We start from the raw sequence: 23731 nt of genomic DNA, 5'->3' as shown, positions 1-23731 counted from the left end.
CGGAGATACAATACTGAAATTAGGCCAATTAATAATCCTACAATGGCCTCTAAGTGTTCAAATGAAAGCAAGACTCATACATCTCTCACTTTAACTCAAAAAGCTAGATATGATTAAGCTTAGTGAGGAAGGCATGTCCGAAGCTGAAATAGGCCAAAAGCTAGGTCTCTTGGGTCAGTTAGCCAAGTTGTGAATGCAAAGCAAACGTTCTTGGAGGAAATTAAAAGTGCTACTCCAGTGAACACATGGATAAGACAGTGGAAGAATGTTATTGCTGATAGGAAGAAAGTTTCAGTAGTCTGGTAGAAGATCCACACAGCTGCAACATTCCCCTTAGCCAAAGCCTAATCCAAAGCAAGGCCCCAACTCTCCTCAATTCTGTAAAAGCTAAGAGGTGACAAAGATGCAAAAGAAAAGTTAGAAGCTGGTAGAGGTTGACTCATGAGGTTTAAGGAAAAAAGTTATCTTCGTAACACAAAAATACAAGGTGAAGCAGCAAGTCCTGATGTAGAAACTGCAAGTGATCCAGAAGATCTAGCTAAGATAACTGAAGGTCACTATACTAAGCAGATTTTCAATGTAGACAAAACAGCCTTCTTTTGGAAGAAGATACCATCTAGAACATCAATGTCTCGCTTCAAAGCATAGGATGATTCTCTTGTTAGGGGATAATGCAGCTCCTGACTTTAAGTTGAAGCCAATGCTCACTGGTCATTCCAAAAATTCTAGGCCCCATAAGAATTACACTAACTCTATTCTGCCTGTGCTCTATAAATGGAACAACAAAGCCTGGATGACAGCACATCTGTTTTTATATAGCATGGTTTACTGGCTATTTGAAGCCTACTATGGAGACTGCCTCAGAAACAAAGATTCCTTTCAAAATATTACCGCTCACTGACAATACACTTGGTCATTCAAGAGCTCTGATGGAGATGTACAAGGAAATTAATGTTATTCTCATGTCTGCTAACACAAAATCTATTCTGCATCCCATGGATCAAGTAGTAATTTTTATTTCATTTAAGAAATAAATTTTAAGAAATTTATTATTAAGAAATAAATTTTAAGAAATTTATTATTAAGAAATAAATTTGAGAAATATTTAAGAAATAAATTAAGTAATAAATTTCATATAAAAGAGAAATATTATTTATTTCAGAAATAAGTGTCGTAAGGCTATAGCTGTCATAGACAGTGATTCCTTTAATGGATCTGGGGAATGTAAACTGGAAACCTCCCAGAAAGGTTTCACCACTCTAGATGCCATTAAGAATATTTGGAATTCATGGGAGGAGGTCAAAACATCAACATTAACAGGAGTTTGGAAGAGGCTGATTCCAACCCTCATGGATGACAGGAAGTAGCTGCAGATGTGGTGGAAATAGCAAGAAAATTACAAATGGTGCCCAAAGACATGACTGAATTACTGCAATATTATGATAAAACTTGAATACATGAGGAGTTGCTTCTTAGGGATGAACAAAGTGGTTTCTTGAGATGAAATCTACCCGTGGTGTAGATACTATGAATATTGTTGAAATGACAACAAAGGATTGAGAAAGTTGACAAAGCAGTGACAGGCTTTGAGAGGACTGACTCCAATTCTAAAATATGTTGTACTCTGGGTAAAATACTATTAACGAATGCATGAAAGAAAAAGTCACTTGATGCAGCAAACCTCACTGATATTTTCTTTTATAATAAATTGCCACAGCCACCCCAGCCTTCAGCAACCACTACTCTCATCAGTCAGCAGCCATCAACACCTGAGGGAAGACCCTTTACCTGCAAAAAGATTACAACTCTCTGAAGGCTCAGATGATCATGAGCATTTCCTAGTAATAAAGCATTTTAAAATTAAGGTATGTGTGTACTATTTTTTAAGACAAAATGCTGTTGCATGCTTATTATAGTATAAACATAACTTTTATATGTACCAGGAAACCAAAAAAATTGTGTGACCCCCTTCATCGTGATATTCACTTTTTTGCAGTGGTCTGGAATTGAACTTGCAGTATCTCTGAGACATGCCTGTATATGAATTATTTCTCAAACTGTTTTAAAAATAATGACCCTATGACACTGTAAAATCCTTAATTTAAAAAATTCAATTATTTTCTAATATATTGCACATCAACTCAGGGAAGTGATCTAATAATTTTAAAACATTTTCAGTAATTATATCATAAGCATTTTGGTGTTGCCTCGTAAAAAGAAATTTACTAACTCAGAAAAATGGAGTCTTCTTTAAAAAATTTTTTTCCACTTTTACCAAAAAATTATTTCATTCCATTTTTTAAATACTTTTGTTAAAGACTCAGATTAAGTTTTACTGAAGCATAACTACTAATTTTAATTAGAGAGTTAGCTATCTTAACAAACGTATACAGCTGTGTGTGTAATCACCACAATCCAGTTTGGGAAAACTTAGACCACCTAAAAAGTTCTCCGTGCTCAGCTGGGTGCAGCGGCTCATGCCTGTAATCCCAACACTTTGGGAGACCAACGGGAGAGGACTGCTTGAGCCCAGAAGTTTGAAACTAGCCTGGCAACACAGCAACACCCCGCCTCAAAAAAAATTTTTTTTTTTTATTTAAAAGGTTCCCTGTGCCCATCCCTGCTCCTACCTCCAGACCCAGGCCACCAACGATTTGCTTTTGTCTTCAAAGTTTTGTGCTTTTTAGAAATTTCAAACAAACAGAATCATTCAATATATAGTCTTATGTATCTGGCCTCTCTCATTTGGCATGTTTCTGAAGTCATCCATTTGGCTGACTATCAGTAGTTCATTCTTTTTTAATTGCTGAGTGGTATTCTATCATATGTATGTACCACGTGTTTATCCATCTATCAGTTGATGGGCACTTGAGCTGTTTATAGCTATCATGTTTTTAGCTATCATGAATAACATTGCTGTAACCATTGACATGAGTCTATGTATAGACACATATATTCATTTCTATTTGGTAGATACTTAGGAATAAATTTGCTTAGTCATATAGATACACGTTTGACTTTTTTTTATATATATCTTGTATTTATGATTTAAGAACGAGTATTTAAAAACTATGACCTGTATTAATGTAACTATAAGGGACATTAGAAACCAAACAGATGGATATTTATAAAAACTGGTATTTCAGGAAAAGATTTAAAGCTCATTCCAACTCCTTTGTATAAACTACGGAACACACAATTACTTTAAGCAGAATTAAGTTTTTTCTTAATTGCTCTCCAGATTACATCAAAGGTAAAACATTTAGTGATCCTAAGGCTTTAACCTCCTCAAATTTTCAATGGATTGCCTTTCAGAATGATTTTTCTAATTAACGTGAGAAGAAATCTAGCTAATAAAAGGCCAAACTCTTAGATTATTTTCAAGAGTTGAATGAATTTTTATGTATCAACACAGATGGATTTCAGTATTCACTCACTAAGTAGAAAGGAATAATTAATTTTTATCATCCATGTACCATACAAATATGAAGTGAAAATAGAATTTTCATTGATGGCCAATACTGTAGATTCCATGTTATAATGAATTCCAAGATCATCAATTTCTGCATCTTTAGTAGAAAGTGTACTTTTCACTGTTACAATGTCTTCAAAGAGTCTTCAGTTTGTCTTTATCTTGCTCTTTTTGACTGCAAAGTGCAAAAGATTCCTGAACAAACTGCCTGCACATTGGGCACTGCTGAAAATACTTCACACAGCCATCACACAGGCAGGTGTGTCTGCATGGTAAGAGCACCCAGTTCACAGTCCCATTCTGGCAAACAACACAGTCCTTGCTGTTCTCCGATGGCTCAACTTCACTTTCAGAGAGTCCCACCTTTTCCAACAAACTTCTGTCTGTGTTTTTTTCTTCTGAAGAGGAATAGTTGGAGGGAGTGAAATTATTATTTGCAGACATGAAAAGTTGCTTAAGATCATGAAATTGACCTTGAGCCAAGGGTAAATATTGATACAATATTCTGCAGGATAGTTTATAAGTCCTATCAGGAATATGAATCATTGACACCATGGAAATAATATCAGAAATTTCCCGGTCATCCTCATCAGCTAAGGTCAATAGCGCTACCAATGGATAGCGAGATGTAGGCACTGTGCCAAAGTCTTCAATTTTATTATCTCTTGGTAACTGGCAATATATTTCTTCTTTGCTATCCTTTTTAATACTTTGTGAAAACGTAAAGGCAAATTGCCACTATCACCATAAGAACAAAAATATACCAAAAATGATGAGTAAGTTAGCAACACTTTATCCATAAGAAGTCTAATTTTCATTGTTGATGGGTGTATCAGATAAAAGGATACAAATACTGTTCCTGATAGAGATATTCACTATACAGAGCATCTTCTAATGCTTGGGGAGCGCTTATTCTGAAGCAATAAACATGCTTCTGCAGAGCTTCATATAATTTTTGAACACTGCACCCCCAGTAGCATGTAAGGAGACTATCTTCAAGGCAATCTGTTGTCAAGGTTATGCCAGTTGTAATTGAAGCTGAAGATGGATTAGTGATCTCTAAGCCAAAAGGATTCTTGACTTGTCTCATTTGCTTTTTGAAAACTCTTGTGCTGAACTGGGTCACTTCTGAATTTCTCAGAATTACTGGAACATCCCAACCAAATCATCCCAATACCAGACCGGTGGTCACGATGAAGCAGGTAAAGACCACCGCGATGTAGAAAAGCGGCGAGTATTCATAAAGCCTTACCAGAAACACCGCAGCCATCAGGGTCTCACTCTGGATAGAGCCAGGCTCAAGCCGCATAGCCCAGCCTAGTCCAGCCCGACATGTTTGACTTTTTAAGAAACTGCAAAACTTTTCCCAAGTGGCTATACAATTTTATATTCCTAGCAGCCATGTATGAGGTTTCTAGTTTCTTCACATCTCACCAACACTGAAGACAATCTCTTTTTTATTTTAGCTAATTTAGAGGATTCATTAGTGGTATTTCACTGTGGCTTCAATATCTAACGACAGTGAACAACCCTTCATATGCTTGTTTGCCATCCATACATCTTCTTTAGTGAAATCTGTTCAAATCTTCTGCCCTTCTAAAAACTGGTTATTTTGGTATAAGTTGTAATTGTCTGCATATTCTGGATTCAATCCTTAATCATGTATGTTTTGCAAATACTTTCTTCAAATATTTGGCTTGGTCTTCTCATTTTCTGAATAGTGTCTTTTGAAGTAAAAGGTTTTAAATTCTGACGTTCATTTTAATCAACTTTCTTTTTTTTTTTTTTTTGAGTTTTGCTCTGTTACCCAGGCTGGAGCGCAGTGGTGCAATCTTGGCTCACTGTAACCTCTGCCTCCAGGGTTCAAGCAATTCTGCCTCAGACTCCAGAGTAGCTGGGACTACAGGCGTGCACCACCATGCCTGGCTAATTTTTGAATTTTTTGTAGAGACGGGGTTTCGCCACATTGGCTAGGCTGGTCTCGATCTCCTGGCCTCAGGTGATCTGCCTCCCAAAGGCCAATTACAGGCGTGAGGCACCACGCCCAGACCATTTTATGAACTTCTGTTAGCAGATCACACTTTTGGTGTTACACCTAAGAAATTCTTGTCTCATATAAGGTCATGAAGATTTACCCCTAAGTTTTCCTGAGAGATTTATAGTTTTCGTTCTTATATTTAGGTCATTGCCCCTGTATTTTCTTTAAGAAATTTTACAGTTTTATATATTACTTTAAATAATCTGTTTTTGTGTACAGTGTGAAGGGTGTAGGTGCCATTTTTTGACAAGATGTATATCCAATTGTTTCAGTACCATTTGTTGAAAATACTACCCTTTTCCCCAATGTATTAGCTTGGCATCTTTGTCAAAAATCAATTTACCATATATATCTGAGTTTATTTCTTGATTCTATTTTCTCCTCTTGATCATTAATATTTGACTATTAATACAGCTTTATATAAGTTCTGAAGTCTGGTGCTTTAAGTCCCTATGTTCCTTCTCAAAATTGTTTTAGCTCTTCTAGGTCCTTCAAATTTCTGCATATATTTTAGAATTAGCTTCTCAATTTCTATAAAAAAAAGTACTGAGATTTTTGATAGAGAATCTACAGGTTACTAATTTGGGTTTTCCAATCCATAAAAATTATATATATTTCCTTTGTTTGGGTCATTTTTCTGAAATGTTTTGTAGTTTTCAGTACACAGAAATACTTCTTTTAAAACACCAATGATAAACTTCTTAAAGCGCTAAATTGAAGATAAAATATAATAGCAAACATTATTTTAAAATCTTCCAGACACAGTTTTAAGTTTATCATACCTCATATCCAAAAGCAAGACAAACAATGAACAAATAATAAAGATATATTATCTCATAAAGTCTAAGGGTTATAAACCATTCATAAAATTGAACAGGAAAAAAGTTAACTCCTATTTCAAAGGTACTTGCCTTGAATGAAATCGCCACACAACTTTTTGGTAGCAGAAACTAAATACTCAATTTGGTTGTTCTTCCTGAACTCCCAACAACCTCAAGAAATTTCCACAAACTAGAGTCATATTCACAAACAAAATATATTTTTGTAAATAAAATGTAGTACTGGAAACACAATGAAACACACCATCTCTAGTTTTTTTCTATCTCAATTTTTACAGCATGATTTTTGTCTCCAATTTTAAGTGTATAAGCCTTCATTGAAGCAAATCTGACAAATAAAATGGAATTGAGGTTCTATCAAAGGTTCAAGTCTTGAAAAATTATTTTTAACTGAAGATTATAAATATTAACAAAAGTTTTTTCTCTTTCAAAGTAAAAACATTTTGCACATTCATAGCAGGAGCCACATAGAGTTCACAATTACACTATTTATAATAGCTAAAGACAGGAACTATCTAAATGCCCACTGACAAGAGTACATGGCATAAATTATGGTGTATTCACATTATTGAATATTGTACTATAGTGAAAATGAACTACAGCTATATGCAATAATATGTTGAATATAAAAAACATAAAGTTGAGAGGGGGAAACAAAGCAAGGTCCAAAAGACAATAAGCAGTATGATTCCAAGAAAAACTAAATATATTATTTCGGCACCAATACATTAATAATATAAACTATTTTAAAGAGGCGAAGGAATGACAAATACAAAATTCCAAAGAGTAGTTTCTGGAGAAAGGGAAGGGCAAGAAGAGGCAGGAAAACGGAACAGTTGAGGAACACATAAATAAACAAATCCAAGTTATTATTAACATTGTAGTTCTTGGGTAGAGTGGAAGGTTTCATATGTTTTATAACTTACACATGTTATCTAATTCTTTTGTATCACATTATATTAAAAAATATTTTTAAAACACAAGCAAAAACTATTTTTTAAAATTACTCGTTACAAAACATTTTCCAGAGGTTTAATAGTAAACTCAAAATGTACTTCAAATTTTTTAGAAAGTTCTTACCTTTGTTTCTGTTCAACTGCTTTGTCCAAATGCTGAAAGATATCCTGAAACAAGGTGCAGCTGGATCGACTGTTAATAGTATACCCATATCCTCTTTTCCAATATTGTTTCAGATCATTTAAATACTCTAATACCTAAAAAAAATTCAAAAATCAATTCTAATATATTTTCAAAAACATAATAGATTCCCTGATTTAATAATGATTCTCTAAGAAATGGTTACAGTGTTTAATTACCATACTGCACAAAATATAGTATTTATGTCATATGTCAAGGATATATTTAGAAGAAAGAAAAAAGAAGAATATTCATTAAAACACAGAAGATAACAACAGTAGATGAGAAATGTTTAAGAATTTTGAGAAGGTAGAAGTCAAACAGAAAATGAGTTACTTTGGTTCATGTATCAGTTTGGTGAAAAAAATAATAATAAAAGTGTACCAAGGATATGGGGAAATGGGTACTGTTGGGAGGAATGTATATTGGTATAGACATTCTAGAGGGCAAACTGGCAAAATCCATGAAAACACACATACTCTATGACCCATTTAATTCCATTTCTTATAAAGTGATACAGAGGAATACCAGGGAGAATGTACAAGAATGACTTACAGTAGCACTGCTTATAGATGCCAAAAAATCCCCAGAAACAACTAAATTCCAACAGTAGGTAGATGGTTAAATAAACTATGATATACACATACTACAGAACACTTTGCAGTTATCAAAAAGTTCTGTATTATAGATCTCCATGTACTGACATGGAAGAGCTCCAAGACACAATGTTGAATAAGAGTCCATTAAAAATAATACATACCCTATAATACCATTTATTACCCACACACACATATACATTATACCCTTTATATTTCTAAGAATGATACAGATTATAAAAGTATAGAAAACAGTTTGAAACTTACCTATCACTGATTACAGTGATTAATCTCTGTTGTAAGGTCTGGAATCGGGAGCTGGTAATTAAGCAGCCTTTATCTGAGGGTTAAATTTTGCACTTACATATCATTTGATCATTTGCTCATGTAGAAGTGGAGAGCTAAAACCTCTATCTAGAACTAAAACCTGTAGCTAAAACCACAACTAGAGGACTAAAATATGTAACCCAAAAGAGGTTCAAGACGACTGGAATAGTCACGAACCTTTCTTCCCAAAAGAGCTCCTAGAGAAACTAAGTTCAAGTCATAGTAAGTTTTAAGAGCGGGGTGGGTCGGTGCCATATGTAAAAACAAAATAAAAAATACATTAAAGGGGTGAGGAGGAGCTACTTGCTACACTAGCATTGTTGCCTGCAATCTAGACTAGCATAGCACAATGGCAACTTGTGTCCCTTCCAAAGGCAGAAGTGTAGATATTTATTAATGAAGACAAGGAGAACAGCTGAGGGTAAAAGGATGAATAAATGGGTTGTAAAGGAAATGAAATATTACATGAACGCCTTGAACAAGGCTCAGAGCAAAAGGTGGCACTGTCTCTTAGCTCAACTATGACAGATGCATGAAATGGTGAAGCTATATATTTGCCAAAACCACTCCTGGTTTTGGAACCCGACAGGATTGAAAGGAAGCTGGCAAACCTGAGTGGCCTCGCCCTGGAAGACATTCATACAAGATGATGGACTGGACTAATTATTAATGACTGTGTATACTCTTTTGATGTAAGGTATCCCTCTTTGAAAACCAGGGGCTGACCTGTGGTGTTATGATATGTATATATTGGCTTTCGTCCACACTTTCTGGTTTGTAACTCCCATATTCCTTGTTGAAGTCTTTTGGTATAATACTGGGTGTGTGAGGCCTCAGGAGCAGGCCTCAGGAAACAGAATCTCTCTCCTGCCTCCCTTTCCACAGTGCAGAGGCAGCTCTCATCTTCCTGCCTTTCTGGGGGTCTTAAGATCCTGCCCTGAAAGGGTCCTGCCTCATATCCTGGGGGGAAGGAATACTTCCATAAAAGCCCAAGAGGACTGGGTTTGGAGAGCTTACAGAAAGCTGAACATGTGGAACTTCCTGGAGGGTGGCATGCCCAGGGAGGACATGGAAGCTCCACGCTCCTTCCCCCATAACTCGCCCTACTCCTCTCTTCATCTCTATCCTTTGTAACATCCTTTATAATAAATCTGCAAACATGTTTCCTTGAGTTCTGTGAGCTGCTACAGCAAATTAACTGAACCCAAAGAAGAGGTCATGGGAACGCCAACTTGAAGTCAGTTGAGCAGAAGAGTACCAATGGGGCACTTGGGGACTGAGCCCTCAACCTGTGGGATCTAACACTACCTCCAGGTAGACAGTGTCAGAACTGAACTGGAGGACACCCAGCTGGTGTCTCCTGCTTGGTGTGCAGGGGAAAGGCTCCCACACATTTGGTCACAGAGATCTTCTGTGTTGATGATTGTGGTGGTGGTGTGAGAGTGGAGGAAAAACACGGCTTTAGACAGTCTGTCCTTACCCAAAGGCAATTAAATCAAGAAGTTAGCAAAGAGACGTAAACACTAAGAAATTTAAAAAGGAATTAAAAGGAATTAGATAAAAGTCTGTTCCATCTATTCAAGAAATAAAATCTACTATTAGAAATAAAAAGGAGGCAACTGAGATTTTTAAAACTCTCATGTGCTTACTATTAAAACTTTATATTATTAAAAAAAAAAAAGGCCCAGTGCGGTGGCTCACACCTGTAATCCCAGCACTTTGGGAGGCTGAGGTGAGTGGATCCCTTGAGGTCAGGAGTTAGAGACCAGCCTGGCCAATGTGGCAAAACCCCTTCTATACTAAAAATACAAAAATTAGCCAGGTGTGGTGGCGGGTGCCCGTGGTCCCAGTTACTCAGGAGGCTGAAGTACGAGAATCGACAATTCTACCACAGACAAACACCTTCAGAAACAGGTATACCTGTACCCCAACAAACATATACATAATGTTCATAGCAACAAGGTTCGTTAACAGCCCCAAACTAAAAACAATGTCTACCAAAAAGATAATGAATTAACTGTAAAATATTCATATAATGGAATACTATATAGTAATGAAAATTAAAAACTGTAGCTATATGCAATCTCATAAATATTTTTCAATTTAAAAACTTTATTAAATTGTAATTTACATACACATGATTTAAATATACATGTTGATGATTTCTGACAAATGTAAACACCTGTATAACCCACCCCCACCGTGTTAATACAATGACTTAATCACCCCCAAGAAGTTACCTCACGCCCCTTTGGTTCAATCTCCTCTAATACTCTGCTACAGGTATGTTTTACAGAATCCTGAGAAATGTCTGTGACCTCATAATTCCCAATCCATTTGAGAAGAGGTACATTTTCCTGAAATTTGTGAGCCTTTTCACAACACAACAGGTCAAGATCATTTTAAATTCCTCCCAGTTCAAATCACTGCCTTCTAAGTAGCAATCTATAAATGGGAAGCTTTTTTTTTTAAACTTGTGTCATGGGGGTTTGTCGTATGGATTATTTCACTACCCAGGTATTAATCCTAGTGCCCATTAGTTATTTTTCCTGATCCTCTCCCTCCTCCCATCCTCTGCCCTCTGAAAGGCCCCAGTGTATGTTGTTCCCCTCTATCTGTCCATGCGTTCTCACCATTTAGCTCCCAAATAAATCTTAAAAACTTAATGTTGAACAAGAGCTAGATACCAAAAGAAAAAAACATACACAGAGTAATTCCATAATATAAAGTTCAAAAACAGATAAAGCTAAACTGTTTCTTGGGGAAAAAATAAACTAGTAAACAATAAACTACCGTAATAAAGAAAAAATTGAAAGCAAAAATACACAAGTAATTATGGGGAAATAATTTCAGAGAAGGAAAACACTTTTTAAAATCAAAAGATATATTGGCTTAATTCAGCAAATAATGGATAACATGAATGACTGACTTTTATAGGTACATTAAATACCAAAACTAATCCCAAGAGAGAGAAAATCTAGACATACTTATTAAAGACACAAATTGCAAAAAAGCCATCCTACAAATTAATTTTCTCCTTTGTGCATCGCTACACCTTTTACGGGCAGTTCCCAACATATGATGGTCTGACTGACAATTTTTCAACTTTACAATGGTTCAAAAGCAATACACATTCAGTGCGCTCCTTGACTTACAACGAGGCTCTGTCTGGATAAATGCACTGTAAATCAGAAATGCACTTCCAACTTAAGATATTCAACCTGCCATGGGTCTAATCTGGATGCAACCCCACAATAAGTCAAGGAGCATCTGCGTATGTTTCTATTACTGTATAAACATTCTATTATCTTGCAATGGTTTAGTTACATGTCTTTCATTCCTTGCGGCATTCTTTGAGGACAGTATCTATCTAATGTTAGTGTCTTTAGTTCCAAGCAAGTGCTTGTCACAGAACAGAAACTCAAAAAATGCTTGCTGAAGGTACTCAAGGTCCAAGATATCTAATTATCTCAGAATTTCATAAATGTCTATTCAGTTTTTAATTGTAAAAACCATTCTTGGCCAAGCGCAGTGGCTCACACCTGTAATTCCAGCACTTTGAGAGGGTGAGGCAGGAGGATTACTTGAGGTCAGGAGTTCGAGACCAGCCTGGCCAACATGGTGAAATCCCGTCTCTACTAAAAATACAAACATTAGTTGGGCGTGAAGGCACATGCCTGTAATCCCAGCTACTTGGGAAGCTGAGGCAGGAGAATTGCTTGAACACAATAGGCAGAGGTTGCAGTGAGCTGAGATTGGTCCACTGCACTCCAGCCTGGGTGACAGAGGGAGACTCTGCCTCAAAAAAAAGGAAAAAAAAAAAAAAAAAAAAAAACTTAATGAAGAACTTTAAACACATAAAAAATATAAGACAGTAGTATAAAGAACCTCTGTGTACTCACCCAGTTTCAACAATAATCAGCATTCAACCAGTCCCATTTCAGCTTTGCTCCTACCACTACCACTGAATTATTTTGAAGCAAATCCCAGGTATCATTTTATTTCACCTGTAAATACTTCAGTATATAAACCTATTTCACAGTGAAAGTCCAAAGCCGGGATAAATTATTTTCTATCACATCACTGAAGAAGAAAATAATAGAAAATATCCAAAGTGCTGGGATAACAGGCATGAGACACCATGCCTGGTCAAGAAGTTCTTAATTTACAAGAAAAAAAGTACCTCTACAATAAAGAGATCAGGCAGACACCATTGTAATCAAATGATCAAATGGTCAAGAATCACTTGCATCTGGGGAGCGGAGGTTTCAGTGAACCAAGATTGTGTCACTGCACTGCAGCCTGGGCGACAGAGAGAGACAGTGTCTCAAAAATAATGATGATGATAATAATAATAATAATAATCAATGACGTGACAAATGGACATCAGTCCTTCTGACATGATGCACTGAGAAGGATATATCACTTATGTAGGGCTCTTGTCAAAAATGTTTAATCTGAATCTAATCCTAAGTAAAAAATATCAGACACATCCAAAAGCATTCTGCAAAAAACCTGGCCTAGACTCCTCCAAAATACCAATGTACAAAGGGCAAAAGGAAGGCTGGAGCACTCTTTCAGGTTAAATGAGACTAAAAGAAATGCAACCAAATGCGATGAATGATCCCTTATCAGATCCTGAATCTTACAAAACAAAACAAACAAAAAACAGCTATAAAAGACTTAGGATGTGAAAATTTGAAAGTTGACTGTATATTAGAAAATACTGTGGTATACATTATACACATAAATGTAACTATGGTATACTGTATTGTGGTTATACAAAAGAATGTTCTTGTCCTAGATGCATGCCCAAGTATTTAAGGGTGAAACATCCTGATGGTGAGGGGTACAAGAAGATTATATATACATGGTGGACAGAAAAAACTGCTCCCATATGTCCACATTCTAATCCCTGAGATCCTACGAATATGTTACCTTACCTGGTAAAAGGGAATCTGCCAATGTGATTAAGTTATGAATCTCGAGATGGAGAGATAAATCCTGAACTATCTAGGTGGGCCCAGTGTAATCAACAAGTATCCTTACAAGAGGCAGGCAGGAAGGACAGTTAAGAGTTGGAGATGTACCCATCCGAAGTTTGAGTGACAGGAAATGCAAGTAGCCTCTGGAGATCAGAAAAAGCAGGATATGGATGTTCTCCTAAAGCCCCCTGAAAGAATACAGCTCTATTGATACCTTGATTTCAGCCCTGTAAGATTCAATTTGAACTTCTGACCTCCAGAACCATAAGATAATAAACTTATATTGTTTAAAGCCACTAAGTTTGTGGTAACTTGTTAGAGCAGCAACAGGAAACTAATATAACAGAGAGACTGACAAAGGAAATGTGGCAAAAAAGGTTAACAGCTGGTAAATATAGGCGAAGGACATACGAATGTTCACTGTAAAACACCGAACACAATTTCCCATGAAAAATGTTATAAAATAGTCACTAGGACTTTGGAAAACCATTTATTCTCTCTGAGCTTTGGCTTCCTATAAGAAGAATATGGGATTATATCAGCTCTACAATCCCTTCCAAGCAGTAAAATTTGATGATGGGTTGGTTAAAGGTAGGTCTGTAAATGGGTTGATTTAGAAATCAAATCACCATGGAAAAAATGTTTCCAGAGTTTTTTGCACCTGAACTATTTACAAGTAGGTGGGACCAATGTGAACCTTTAATCTCTCTTTATTCAAGGAAAATTAGGAGTTAGTCACAAAACAATTTATGTTCCCTAACTGCTCATTTTCTGAAAAGCTGCTTCAAGTAACCAAATGCAAACAAGCAAGCCAAAAAAAAAATTTTTTTAAAAAGCAAAGAAACTGCAAAAATAATACTTACCTTTGCATCATCTATGTCAAAAACATCACACCAAGGAGATTTAACACCTTTAATTGCCAGGTCAAATGAACAGGTGAAAAAGGCTACTTGAATTAAATCTGGGGGGGGAAAAAAGGTAAAATTTTGTGGGTCATTATTTTCTGCAATTTTTCAAAGGTTAAATATCTTTGTGTGGTACAGCTCAATAAAATAGACATCTTCGGTTTGGGGAAGAAATTATTTAGTTTCTTCCTGGCTATCAAAGCATTAAGAGACTTGCTCTGTATAATCTAAGGGGGCAGAACTGAACTATCAGGAAGAAACCATGAGAAGTATAAATTTCAGTCCAAAAAAACTAAGAAATTTTCTGTAATTGGTAACTTTTTTCTGCCTCCCCTGCCTTTTTTTTTTTTGACAGGGTCTTGCTGTCTTGTCCAGGCTGGAGTGCAGTGGTGATCACAGCTCACTGCAACCTCGGATTCCTGGGCTCAAGCAATCCTCCTGTCTCAGGCAATTACTTGTTAAGAACATATTTGCCTAGCAATATCAACAAAAAGTGTAATCCAAGGACTTGCTATATAAAACTTAACATGATTTTGTTAATTTTAGAGGGTTCAAGGAGGGGGGGGGCTAAGGTTATAAAGGTTTTAGTACCCGACTTGAAAAATTACAAATAACAAAGTACATTTATTGAACAGTTTAAATTATACAATTAATTTTATAACTAAGAAGCAGCAGCAAGTACAGAAAAGATATAAAAGGAGAGAGAAGACTACAGAGATAGAGAGGGAAGAAGTATAAGCTAAGTGAGGGGGAAGGAGAGATAGCCAAGGAACAGAAGCACAAAGGGGAAAATCACACACTAGAGAGAAATGTTGGTACCAACATCAGTTTTTCAAATTTAGCTGCTCAGATGATTTCCGAAGTGGATTTCAGAATAAGTTACTAGGATTTTTACACTGCTAATTTGCTGATTACATTACTCTTGAGATACATACGGGTACTGAAGAGAAGGGATAAGGGAATGAATGCTTGGGCTATAAAAAGTAGCCTTTGTTAGTAAATAAAACACTGCTGCTTTCTACTCAGTGAGAAGTAGGTGATATTTAATGCTAGAGAGAAAAAAATTCAACTGCAGTGGTTGCCTCCACTGCTTTGATTTTTCTTTAATTTTACTGCGTTTCCTGTTTTCCTAAAGGCAAGTGGGACCAAAAATCAACTGACGTTACATGCATTTTGCGCTAGTTCTGAGTTTAAAGAATTCCCCTGAAGCAGTATACAATACAAAAAAATACATTTCATTGGAAATATACAGAAAAGCCATTCAAAACTTTGCTCATGTAAAGAAAAGGTTTTATAATCTCAATACCTGATACAATATAGTGGCTTGTAAGTACCAGGTACATTTGATGAAAGGATCTGGCTTATTTACACTCAAAGCTCTAATTCCGAAACTATGAAGTCAGTCCAAACGGTATATTCTTTAACTAGAAGAGAGTTAACTGGAAAAAAAAAAATTCACCAAACAACTCTTCAGAGCACAGGGAGAAAAAGCATCAGATCAAGACAGGCTGAGACCTGACTTTGCCACTAATTATCCTGGGTAAGCTCTCTTAAGTGTCAATTTCCCCACTTACAAAGTAAAGAAGTTAGATACATGATCTTATTTAAGTTATAGCTCTGACTTATCTGTTATGACCCTTCTGATTTCTTGGTCAATCTTTCAGAACCTCAAAAATCTTTCAGGTGGGTAAGAAATTTAAATATTTAAAAAACGAAATAGACCCTTTCCCTCCGCTCCCCTGAGAAAAAAATAAAACAACAAAAAAGGAAGACAATAGGAAAATATAATAATCTTGGGGTGGGAGGATTCCTGGACAAAATACGACACTCAGAAGCCATAATGAAGAGACAGATATGGCTATTTAAAAGATGTAAACTTCTGTGCAATCAAAGGCACCATCAACAAACCTAAGAAATAAGGAAAAAATTAAAATATTAACAACATACAACAAGCAAAGGGCGAATCCTTTGTCAGGCAGAATTAAAAGATATAATTAATATATCTATAACACATAAAAGGTATTTGTGATTCATAAGAAAACAAAAATAACCCAACAGAAAATGGACAAAGTTATGAAGGGGCAATTCTCAGAAGAAATGCAAATGGCTACTAAACATGAAAAGATGTTCACTTTCAGAAGTAATCAAAGAACTGCAAATTAAAACTAGATACTATTTTTCATTAATCAAATTGGCAAAAATTAAAATGACTAATAATATCTACTGTTGGAAGACACGGGAAAATGAACATTCTCATATACTGTGGACATAAATTTTTACTACACCTTCAGAGAATAATTTCAAAGTATATGTCAAGATATAAAATATTCATGTGTGTTCACCCAGCAATTTCACCTATTTATCTTTAAAAAACATTTTTTAAAATCTATTTATTTATTTAGAGATCAGATAATGAGACTGGCTAATTTTTGTATCTTTGATAGAGGAAGGGTTTCACCATGTAGCCAAGACTAGTCTCGAACTCCTGGGCTCAAGTGATCCAACCACCTTGGCCTCCCAAAGTGCTGGGATTATAGGTTATGCCACGGCACCCAGCCTCACCTATTTTATCTTACAAATAAACTCTCAAGTGTAAAAAACAGACTACAAGAGTGTTCATTGTAGCATTACCTGAAAGCGTTAAAAACTAAGAAAAATTTCAGTAGGAAAATGGTTTATATAAAAAGAATCTGGACTGCATTAGCAACAGCCTCTTACAGCAGTAAAATTAGATGATGGGTTAAATAATTTAACTAGCATTGACTTACAAATTGAGTCATTCATATGTCCCACGAAATAACACAGGATTTAAAAGAATGAGACAGTTCTGTATTTGTCTAGAGACAAATATATTGTTAAGTAAAAATAGTAAAGTTACTGAAAATACATATAGCATCACCCCTCTATGTAAACAAAAGGGTATTTAAATAGCAAAAGTATTTATTGCGCAATTACTGTGCCAGGTACTAAATGCTTTGTATGAATTAATCTTATATAATCTTTGCAATAATCCTACAAGACAAGAATAATTCCCACATTCATTTTACAAAGAAGGAAACTGTGGCATAAAGATATTAAGAAACTTGTCAAAAATCACAGTTATTCAATAGGATAGTAGAGTCAAGATTCAAATGCAAATAGTCCAATTCCAGAATACATTATTTTAACCACTATATTAATATTGCCTCCAAAAAGAAGTTGCTGTTACTCCATCAGTAAAATACATAATTCTTGCCCATTCAGAGACTAAAAATAGTTTAAATAAAATCTTTTTCAACAACCTAAATGCCTACTAACAGAATAATGGCTTGATACTGGTATACTTATAGAATGGAATACATACATTTAAAATGTAGGACTAGAATTACAAACATTACATCAAAAACAAAAATCTGCATAAAAATCAAATTTCAGACTGGTATAAACTTTGGTATCATTCTTAAAAGTTTTAAAATCTGCAAAAGAATATCTCATTTATGTATAAAACATGGGATAATATAAACGCTCAATTCATGACAACAATTAACATTGGGGAGAAAGGAAAGAATGGGATCCAGGAAAGGGACCAATGGACCTCAATTTATTTAAGGCAAGTAACTGAAGCACAAAGTTAAAATTGAGTAAAACCAAGTGGTGGGTATAGGGATGTTCACTACATTAGCCTTTTTTGTTATCTTTATGTTTGAATTATTTCCCAATAAAGTAAATAATTTTTAAAGCTCCATGGGTGATGCCAATGTACTGCCAGTTTGGAGAGACAGAAAACATTCAATTTCAAATGCTAGTCTAGGCATCTTCTTTTTGATCCTTATAAAGCATCCAGGCCCTGTGACTGACAAATTCTAATCTATTTTCTTCCCCAACATCTACTTCCAGGCTTTTGGAAATTAATTCAGAGTATAATGTAATCTACAATCTTTGCACGTATCTTTGTCAACATCTGCCCTGTGGAATATAAATTCCTAGAAAACAAAAACATCTTATTTTCTTAATCTCCCATTACTGGGTGACCATGTGCCCTGGTTTCCCACCTGCTTTCCTGGCAAAATTATTAATAGTGTTCCCTTTCACTTTCAAAAGTGTCCCACCAGTTTGGATGCTAAGCTGCATGGTCAGCCCATCCACTGCAATAACTTATAATAGACATGACTACTCATCTTCTCAGCAAGGCTACATATAAAAGACTCAAAAAACATCATAGTACTTTGCTTCCCACTTTCTTAAACTTACTTCTCTTACACATTAACAGGTACATTTGAACTGCTTCAAAAGCTAAAGAATTTATATGATTTTTTCATTTGTATCACTTTATGAGGGGGAAATTCAGAAAAGATAATTTGTTTTAAAAATAATGCCTACAGTTGAGGCTTTATACACTCTGCCCTCAAAAAAATTCCAGAATATAGCTAGAATCTTGTGCATTAACTTAAATAACACTCAAAGAAGAATATGAATCTAAACACGGTAAATAGTAAGCACAAGGTATACAATTTTTTTGACCTAGAACATATTATTTTCTTAACCTAAATCAATTGTGGGCGTTTAAAAAAAATTCTGTTTCCTTATTTTTCATTTTCACAGTTCAAAATTACTTAAACCATAAGTTTAAAGACAACAGGCATATTACCTGCATTTAAATCATTTACTGGCACTTGCAAAGTAGCTGCAACTTTTTTTAAAATGTTCTGCATTTCTGGTCCAGTTTTGAAGGCTTCCACGTGATAAAGAGCTGTAGCATTTTTTTCCACTTCAGTTAAAAACTTCTCACAATGATCAAAAAATCTCATTAGTTTATCATTAACCCTTGGAGGTCCACACTCCATATCTGAAAGAGAGAAAAATTTATATTTATATATATATATATATCTGTAAATCACTGACATAAACGACAGTTTCAAATTATTGAAAATGTTAAGTGTGAAAAAGGAACACTAACATCTTACTAATCCTCAAGCTGAAATAAGCACATACTGATCAGGAAAGTCATAGGGTAAAATTATTCCCAATTTATAATGTCTGTAATGCATGAGAATAGCTAGAAAAGACTAAAGAAACAGAGATTGAAGATCAAATGTGTTGTAGTGATGCTATGCAATGAAACTGCTTTATACATTTATAAGTACTGTTTCTGTCAGGCACGGAAAACTTGAGAAAGCAAACTAAAAATCAGCAAAGTTTCCACTTACAAGGTGAGAGAGAATTCAACATATGGAATCTATTTTTTCACTCTAAGCCAAAGTCTAAACACGGTATTTTATTTTCTCAATTGACTTTCCCAACTCTGTGTTACTTTACAAAAGATTCTGCTTTGGACAAAAACGACTGACAACAGCACAAAACGCACTGATGTTCCGGGTCTCCTGTGCTTCACTGTGCTGGTGCCTGTGACTTAGTTTATCTTCTAACTGAAGCCCCAGATAACTTTCTATTTAGACTTTAATAAATTACATTATTCCCCCAATTTGGCAACAAATATGTATTGGAGAAGCATGCATAATCATTCTTCAACTACTGGCATGCCCTTATTTTCAGTCATATTCAAAACACACATTTTTTTCAATCACTTATCCAAAAATTTACCATGAAAAGAACACCAAGTATATCATTTTTGTCCATAAAATATGAGAAAACTGAATATAGTTTTATCTGGGCTTTGGATGTGTATGCAAAAAATATCAATATGTATGTTTAAGTGTCTCTCTTGAAATGGATAATTCTGCCCACTTTCTCAATTGGATTGCAATTCTTAAGAAAATATCTTGACAAGGAAAATAAGCTAACTTTATCACCTTTTTTCTGTGGCTGCTAAAATGTCATTTCCCAAGTGGATCTGGGTATTTTATCCCTGTTGCTATCTAATTATTGCTAGTCTTTAAACAAAAACAAAGGCATTGTTCTGTTTCTATAAAACTACAAATCTAATTCAGCAGACTCCCTCAAAAGACCAGATGTACATAATAGGCAAAACTATTGTCTATAGAGAATAACAAAGTGGCCAGGCAAAGGGTTTACCATCTGAGACTGAAAACAGTCAGGAGGGGGCTTATTCCGAACCGTAATATTTTCATCCCTGGCTCTGTACTGAGAGACAAATGCCAGTCTTCACAATGCCATCTGAGAACAAAAATTCACTTGTTCCAGAAAGTCACTATAGATATTGCGTTATATTAAAATATGCTCTGCTTTCAACATTCTGTTAACAGATTTATGAGGAATTTTCACCCGTTAATGGAAAAAGTGTATCTTTAAAAAAACACAATTCAACAAATAATTAGACACAAGTCAGCTGAATTATCCACAATAACATGACACAGAATCAGTGGAGAAATTCCTTACAGATGGTTTCACTGTTCAACAGCGACAGAAGAAATTACAAAACCAGCCTACTTCTAATTTTTCACTTGGGCTTTGAAGCTAAACAATAATCCTCACTTCAATTCTGGCCTTAAAAGTGATCAAGAAACTATTAACGCTTGTTCATCTCTGTGGTACAAAAGTGTTACCTGTTTTTTCCTTATCAGGTATGCTATTGGACCAATGGAAGCTGTATAGCAAAATGGTAAAGAGAGCAAGCTCTCAATCAGATTTCCTGGGTCCACACAGGTAGCTGTACGAAAATGGGCAAATTATTTAATGTGTTTGTGTATCAATTTCCTCATCTTTGAGATGGGGGAAAATAGTATCAACTCTGGATTGTGGTTGTAAGGATTTTGTAAAATAAATGTGAGGCATACCTGGCACACAATAAGCATGAGGTGTATGCTGTCATTATCATTTGTAACTATTACAACATTTTCTAAGAGAAAAAGAACCATTCTAGGAAAACATAAGACTTGGATTCTAGACCTTAAAAAAGACAATTAAGAAGGCATACTCTTGGGCTCGAGTTCTTCACCTGTGAAATAATGGGGCCTTACTAGATGATTTCTCAAATTTCGAAAAAGTATAATTAATGGAATAAATGAGTTAAGTTACTGCGTGTGACCACGGACCACAGCTACAATGATGGGAACGCTAGAGTAAAAACATGAACAAAACAGAAGAAAAAAGGAGGGCACAAAAGCTTGAGATCAGGTTCCTAAAACAGGCTGTAAGTCTAAAACTGTCATCTGAAGAAGATGATAAGTTTAAAAAAGAAGAAGAAGGAAAAACTAGTATCGGAAGCAAAGCCTGAGGAAGAAAATTCTAGATTATGTTTTTTAAAACGTGCGCCCAATTGTGAAACTAGACGCCAGGGAAGGGGGAAGGGATAGGTTGGCGCTCGAAGGGGCAATTGAATTTGGGAATGGGAGCGCAAAAATTGCGGGAGACCTGTCTGTCCCCTATCCTGTTGGATCCCCAACTCTACTAAACCAGGGAGCGTGTAGAAGATGCTGAAATTACACCTGATGAATAAATGAACATACGTGTAAGGGGACAAAGAGATAGCCAAGTCTGTAATACCCCGCGACAGGGATGGACGTAGCCCGAGGGATGACGGCTTGGGAACAGGGGAAAGAGAGCTGTGGGCATCGGAAAAGCCCAGGGTCTGGGGAAGGCGGGAGGGATCCAAGGCGGGTGGGAGGACCGGACAGCACACGGGCCGCCCAAGGGGTCACCTGCGACGTTGGGCGGCGGCAAGCCAGGGTGGTAATGTTGCCACAGCCCCTGCAGGAAGGCGGCGCCGCTATCCACGCAGCGGTGCTTGGAACTGGTGATGAGCCGCAGGCGGCCGTAGTTCTCACGGCTGAAAAGGGCCGGGAAGAGCGACGCCAGACGCAACGCCAGCTGTCGCATATCCTGCCGTCCCTTCTCTACTAGCTGCCCGTCCATCCAGTCCGCGTACCACAAAGGCCAGTCGGCCAGCGCTGCACCCAGGTCGCGGCTGCGGGTATTACCGGCCCCGCCATCCCTGGACCCGCGGGCCTGCAGCAGCCCGTGCAGCTGCCTCAGCTTGCGGATCTGTTTGGCCGTGGGATAGCGGGTGCCGTGGCGAATGAGGGCGACCAGCTGTACCGGGGTGCAAGTTCCCTCCAGCAGCTCAGGGTCCCGCCACGGAGCTTCGGGGCCCGATAGCAGCCCGGGGTTGACATCCTCGTAGCGAGTCTTGGTGCCGAAATAGGGACTGAGCGACGAGTCCACCGGGTCCCTCGGCTCTAGAAAAGAGCAGCGCGCAAGCGACGAGAGCAGCGCCGCAGCCAGGGCCGCGGCAGGCGCTACGGAGGTCCTCAGGGGGCAGCAGGGCGCGCGGAGCATTGTCGGCGCAGACCGTGGAGAGCGCCGAGCCGGCTGCCGCTGCCAAGCTTCCGGCTCCGGAGGGCAGGGGGCGGGTCTGGAGGGCGCTTCCGGCCGATGGCAGTCGGGATGCGCTTCGCTGTCCTCGAGGAGGTACCGGCAGCTGGCGGTGGGTCCTGCGTCCCGGCGGAAAGCTCCGAGGAACCCTGTAGACTTGTGGCTCGGGTGGAGCCGGCGGAAAACCCGGAGGAGTTTGAGACAGCCGTGGCTGAGGTGGAGCCGGCGTCGCTGCCCCGGAGCGTAGGCGAGTTTCCTCTTAGCCAGAGCTTCAGGGATTGACTCAAAGACTCCTCCGCTTTTTTAGTTGTTTTGGGTGTGAATAAAGCCCAGACTAAACCTTAGCCTCCCAGGCTGCCAAAACAGGATAGCTGTGATACTGTGTTTTTCAAAGTATAGTGCCTGAACCGTCAGCATGAAATCTGCCTGAGACGGTTGTTGAAAATTCACATCGCTGGGCCTTGCTGCAGGGTGCCTCTTGAAGCCCAAAGTGTTTTTTTGTTTTTTTGTTTTTTTTCCATTTGAGTTTGAAAATAAACAGGATACAGTAAAGCAGAGAACTTGGAAAGGGGCTTACATTCTGCAGGAATTTAAGTCCTGAATCTTTGGTATAATCTTGACCTGGACTACCAGAGCTCATACGGACATCAGTGAGACAGCACCCTCAAAGTTGTGTGCTTGTTGATCCCGAAGGCTTAGCGAGTAGAGACATAGCAATCTAGAGAATTTGGGTGCATTGAGTCATGGCTCAGCAGATTTACTCTATTATTAAGTATGAGCTAATCTGCTTTGCGAAGCAAACATGCTCTGTATTTACCACCACTCCAGATACATGTGTTCCTCATACGTTCCTCCCATATACTTACATACTCAAATCAGCAGCTGGGTTTTTTAATAGGTTATTGCTCAGAATCTTTGCCTGATCCAAAAAATCGTAAATCTGAACAATACCTTGTTTTTTCCCACTTGAACTCCAGTTTATATGCCAGCTGGGGAAATAATAAGTATTACAAAAGTCGTATGGTGATCCAGATTTAAGGAACTTGGGACCACGTTTTCATAAGTTAGCGTTTCCTTCAAAGACACTGTTACATTCCTCTTTATAAGCCCATCACCATCTTTACTCCTTTTCTCTTTAAGTGTCTTCTTGGTTTCGAGAGG

General features: G+C 37.2%; 2 protein-coding genes across 3 annotated transcripts in view; both read right to left on the bottom strand.

The window, feature by feature from the left end:
- Nucleotides 1-22943, bottom strand: part of MINPP1 (multiple inositol-polyphosphate phosphatase 1) — a 47645-nt gene extending 24702 nt beyond the window's left edge. The window contains exons 1-4 of one of the 2 annotated variants that reach the window (XM_010379631.2): nt 21898-22943; nt 18927-19124; nt 14258-14355; nt 7430-7563 (exon numbers count right to left, since the gene is read on the bottom strand). In XM_010379631.2, the coding sequence (XP_010377933.1) occupies nt 7430-7563; nt 14258-14355; nt 18927-19124; nt 21898-22534 (1067 nt within the window). In that variant the 5' untranslated portion in view covers nt 22535-22943. Of the gene's footprint in view, nt 1-7429; nt 7564-14257; nt 14356-18926; nt 19125-19235; nt 19642-21897 lie in introns of those variants that run through there. The other variant, XM_010379632.2, reaches the window with a different exon arrangement.
- LOC104675163 (cell growth regulator with RING finger domain protein 1-like) lies at nt 3381-4838 on the bottom strand. Its single transcript, XM_010379630.2, is given in 2 exon segments — nt 3381-4181; nt 4321-4838. Coding segments are annotated over 2 exon segments (1035 nt in total). The 5' UTR covers nt 4782-4838; the 3' UTR covers nt 3381-3607.
- Nucleotides 22944-23731: the final 788 nt, after the last annotated feature.

Source organism: Rhinopithecus roxellana, chromosome 11, assembly GCF_007565055.1.
Source record: "Rhinopithecus roxellana isolate Shanxi Qingling chromosome 11, ASM756505v1, whole genome shotgun sequence".
Classification (NCBI taxonomy): domain Eukaryota; kingdom Metazoa; phylum Chordata; class Mammalia; order Primates; family Cercopithecidae; genus Rhinopithecus; species Rhinopithecus roxellana.
Note: the sequence above shows the minus strand (reverse complement) of the source record. Positions and strands in the feature narration are given on the sequence as shown.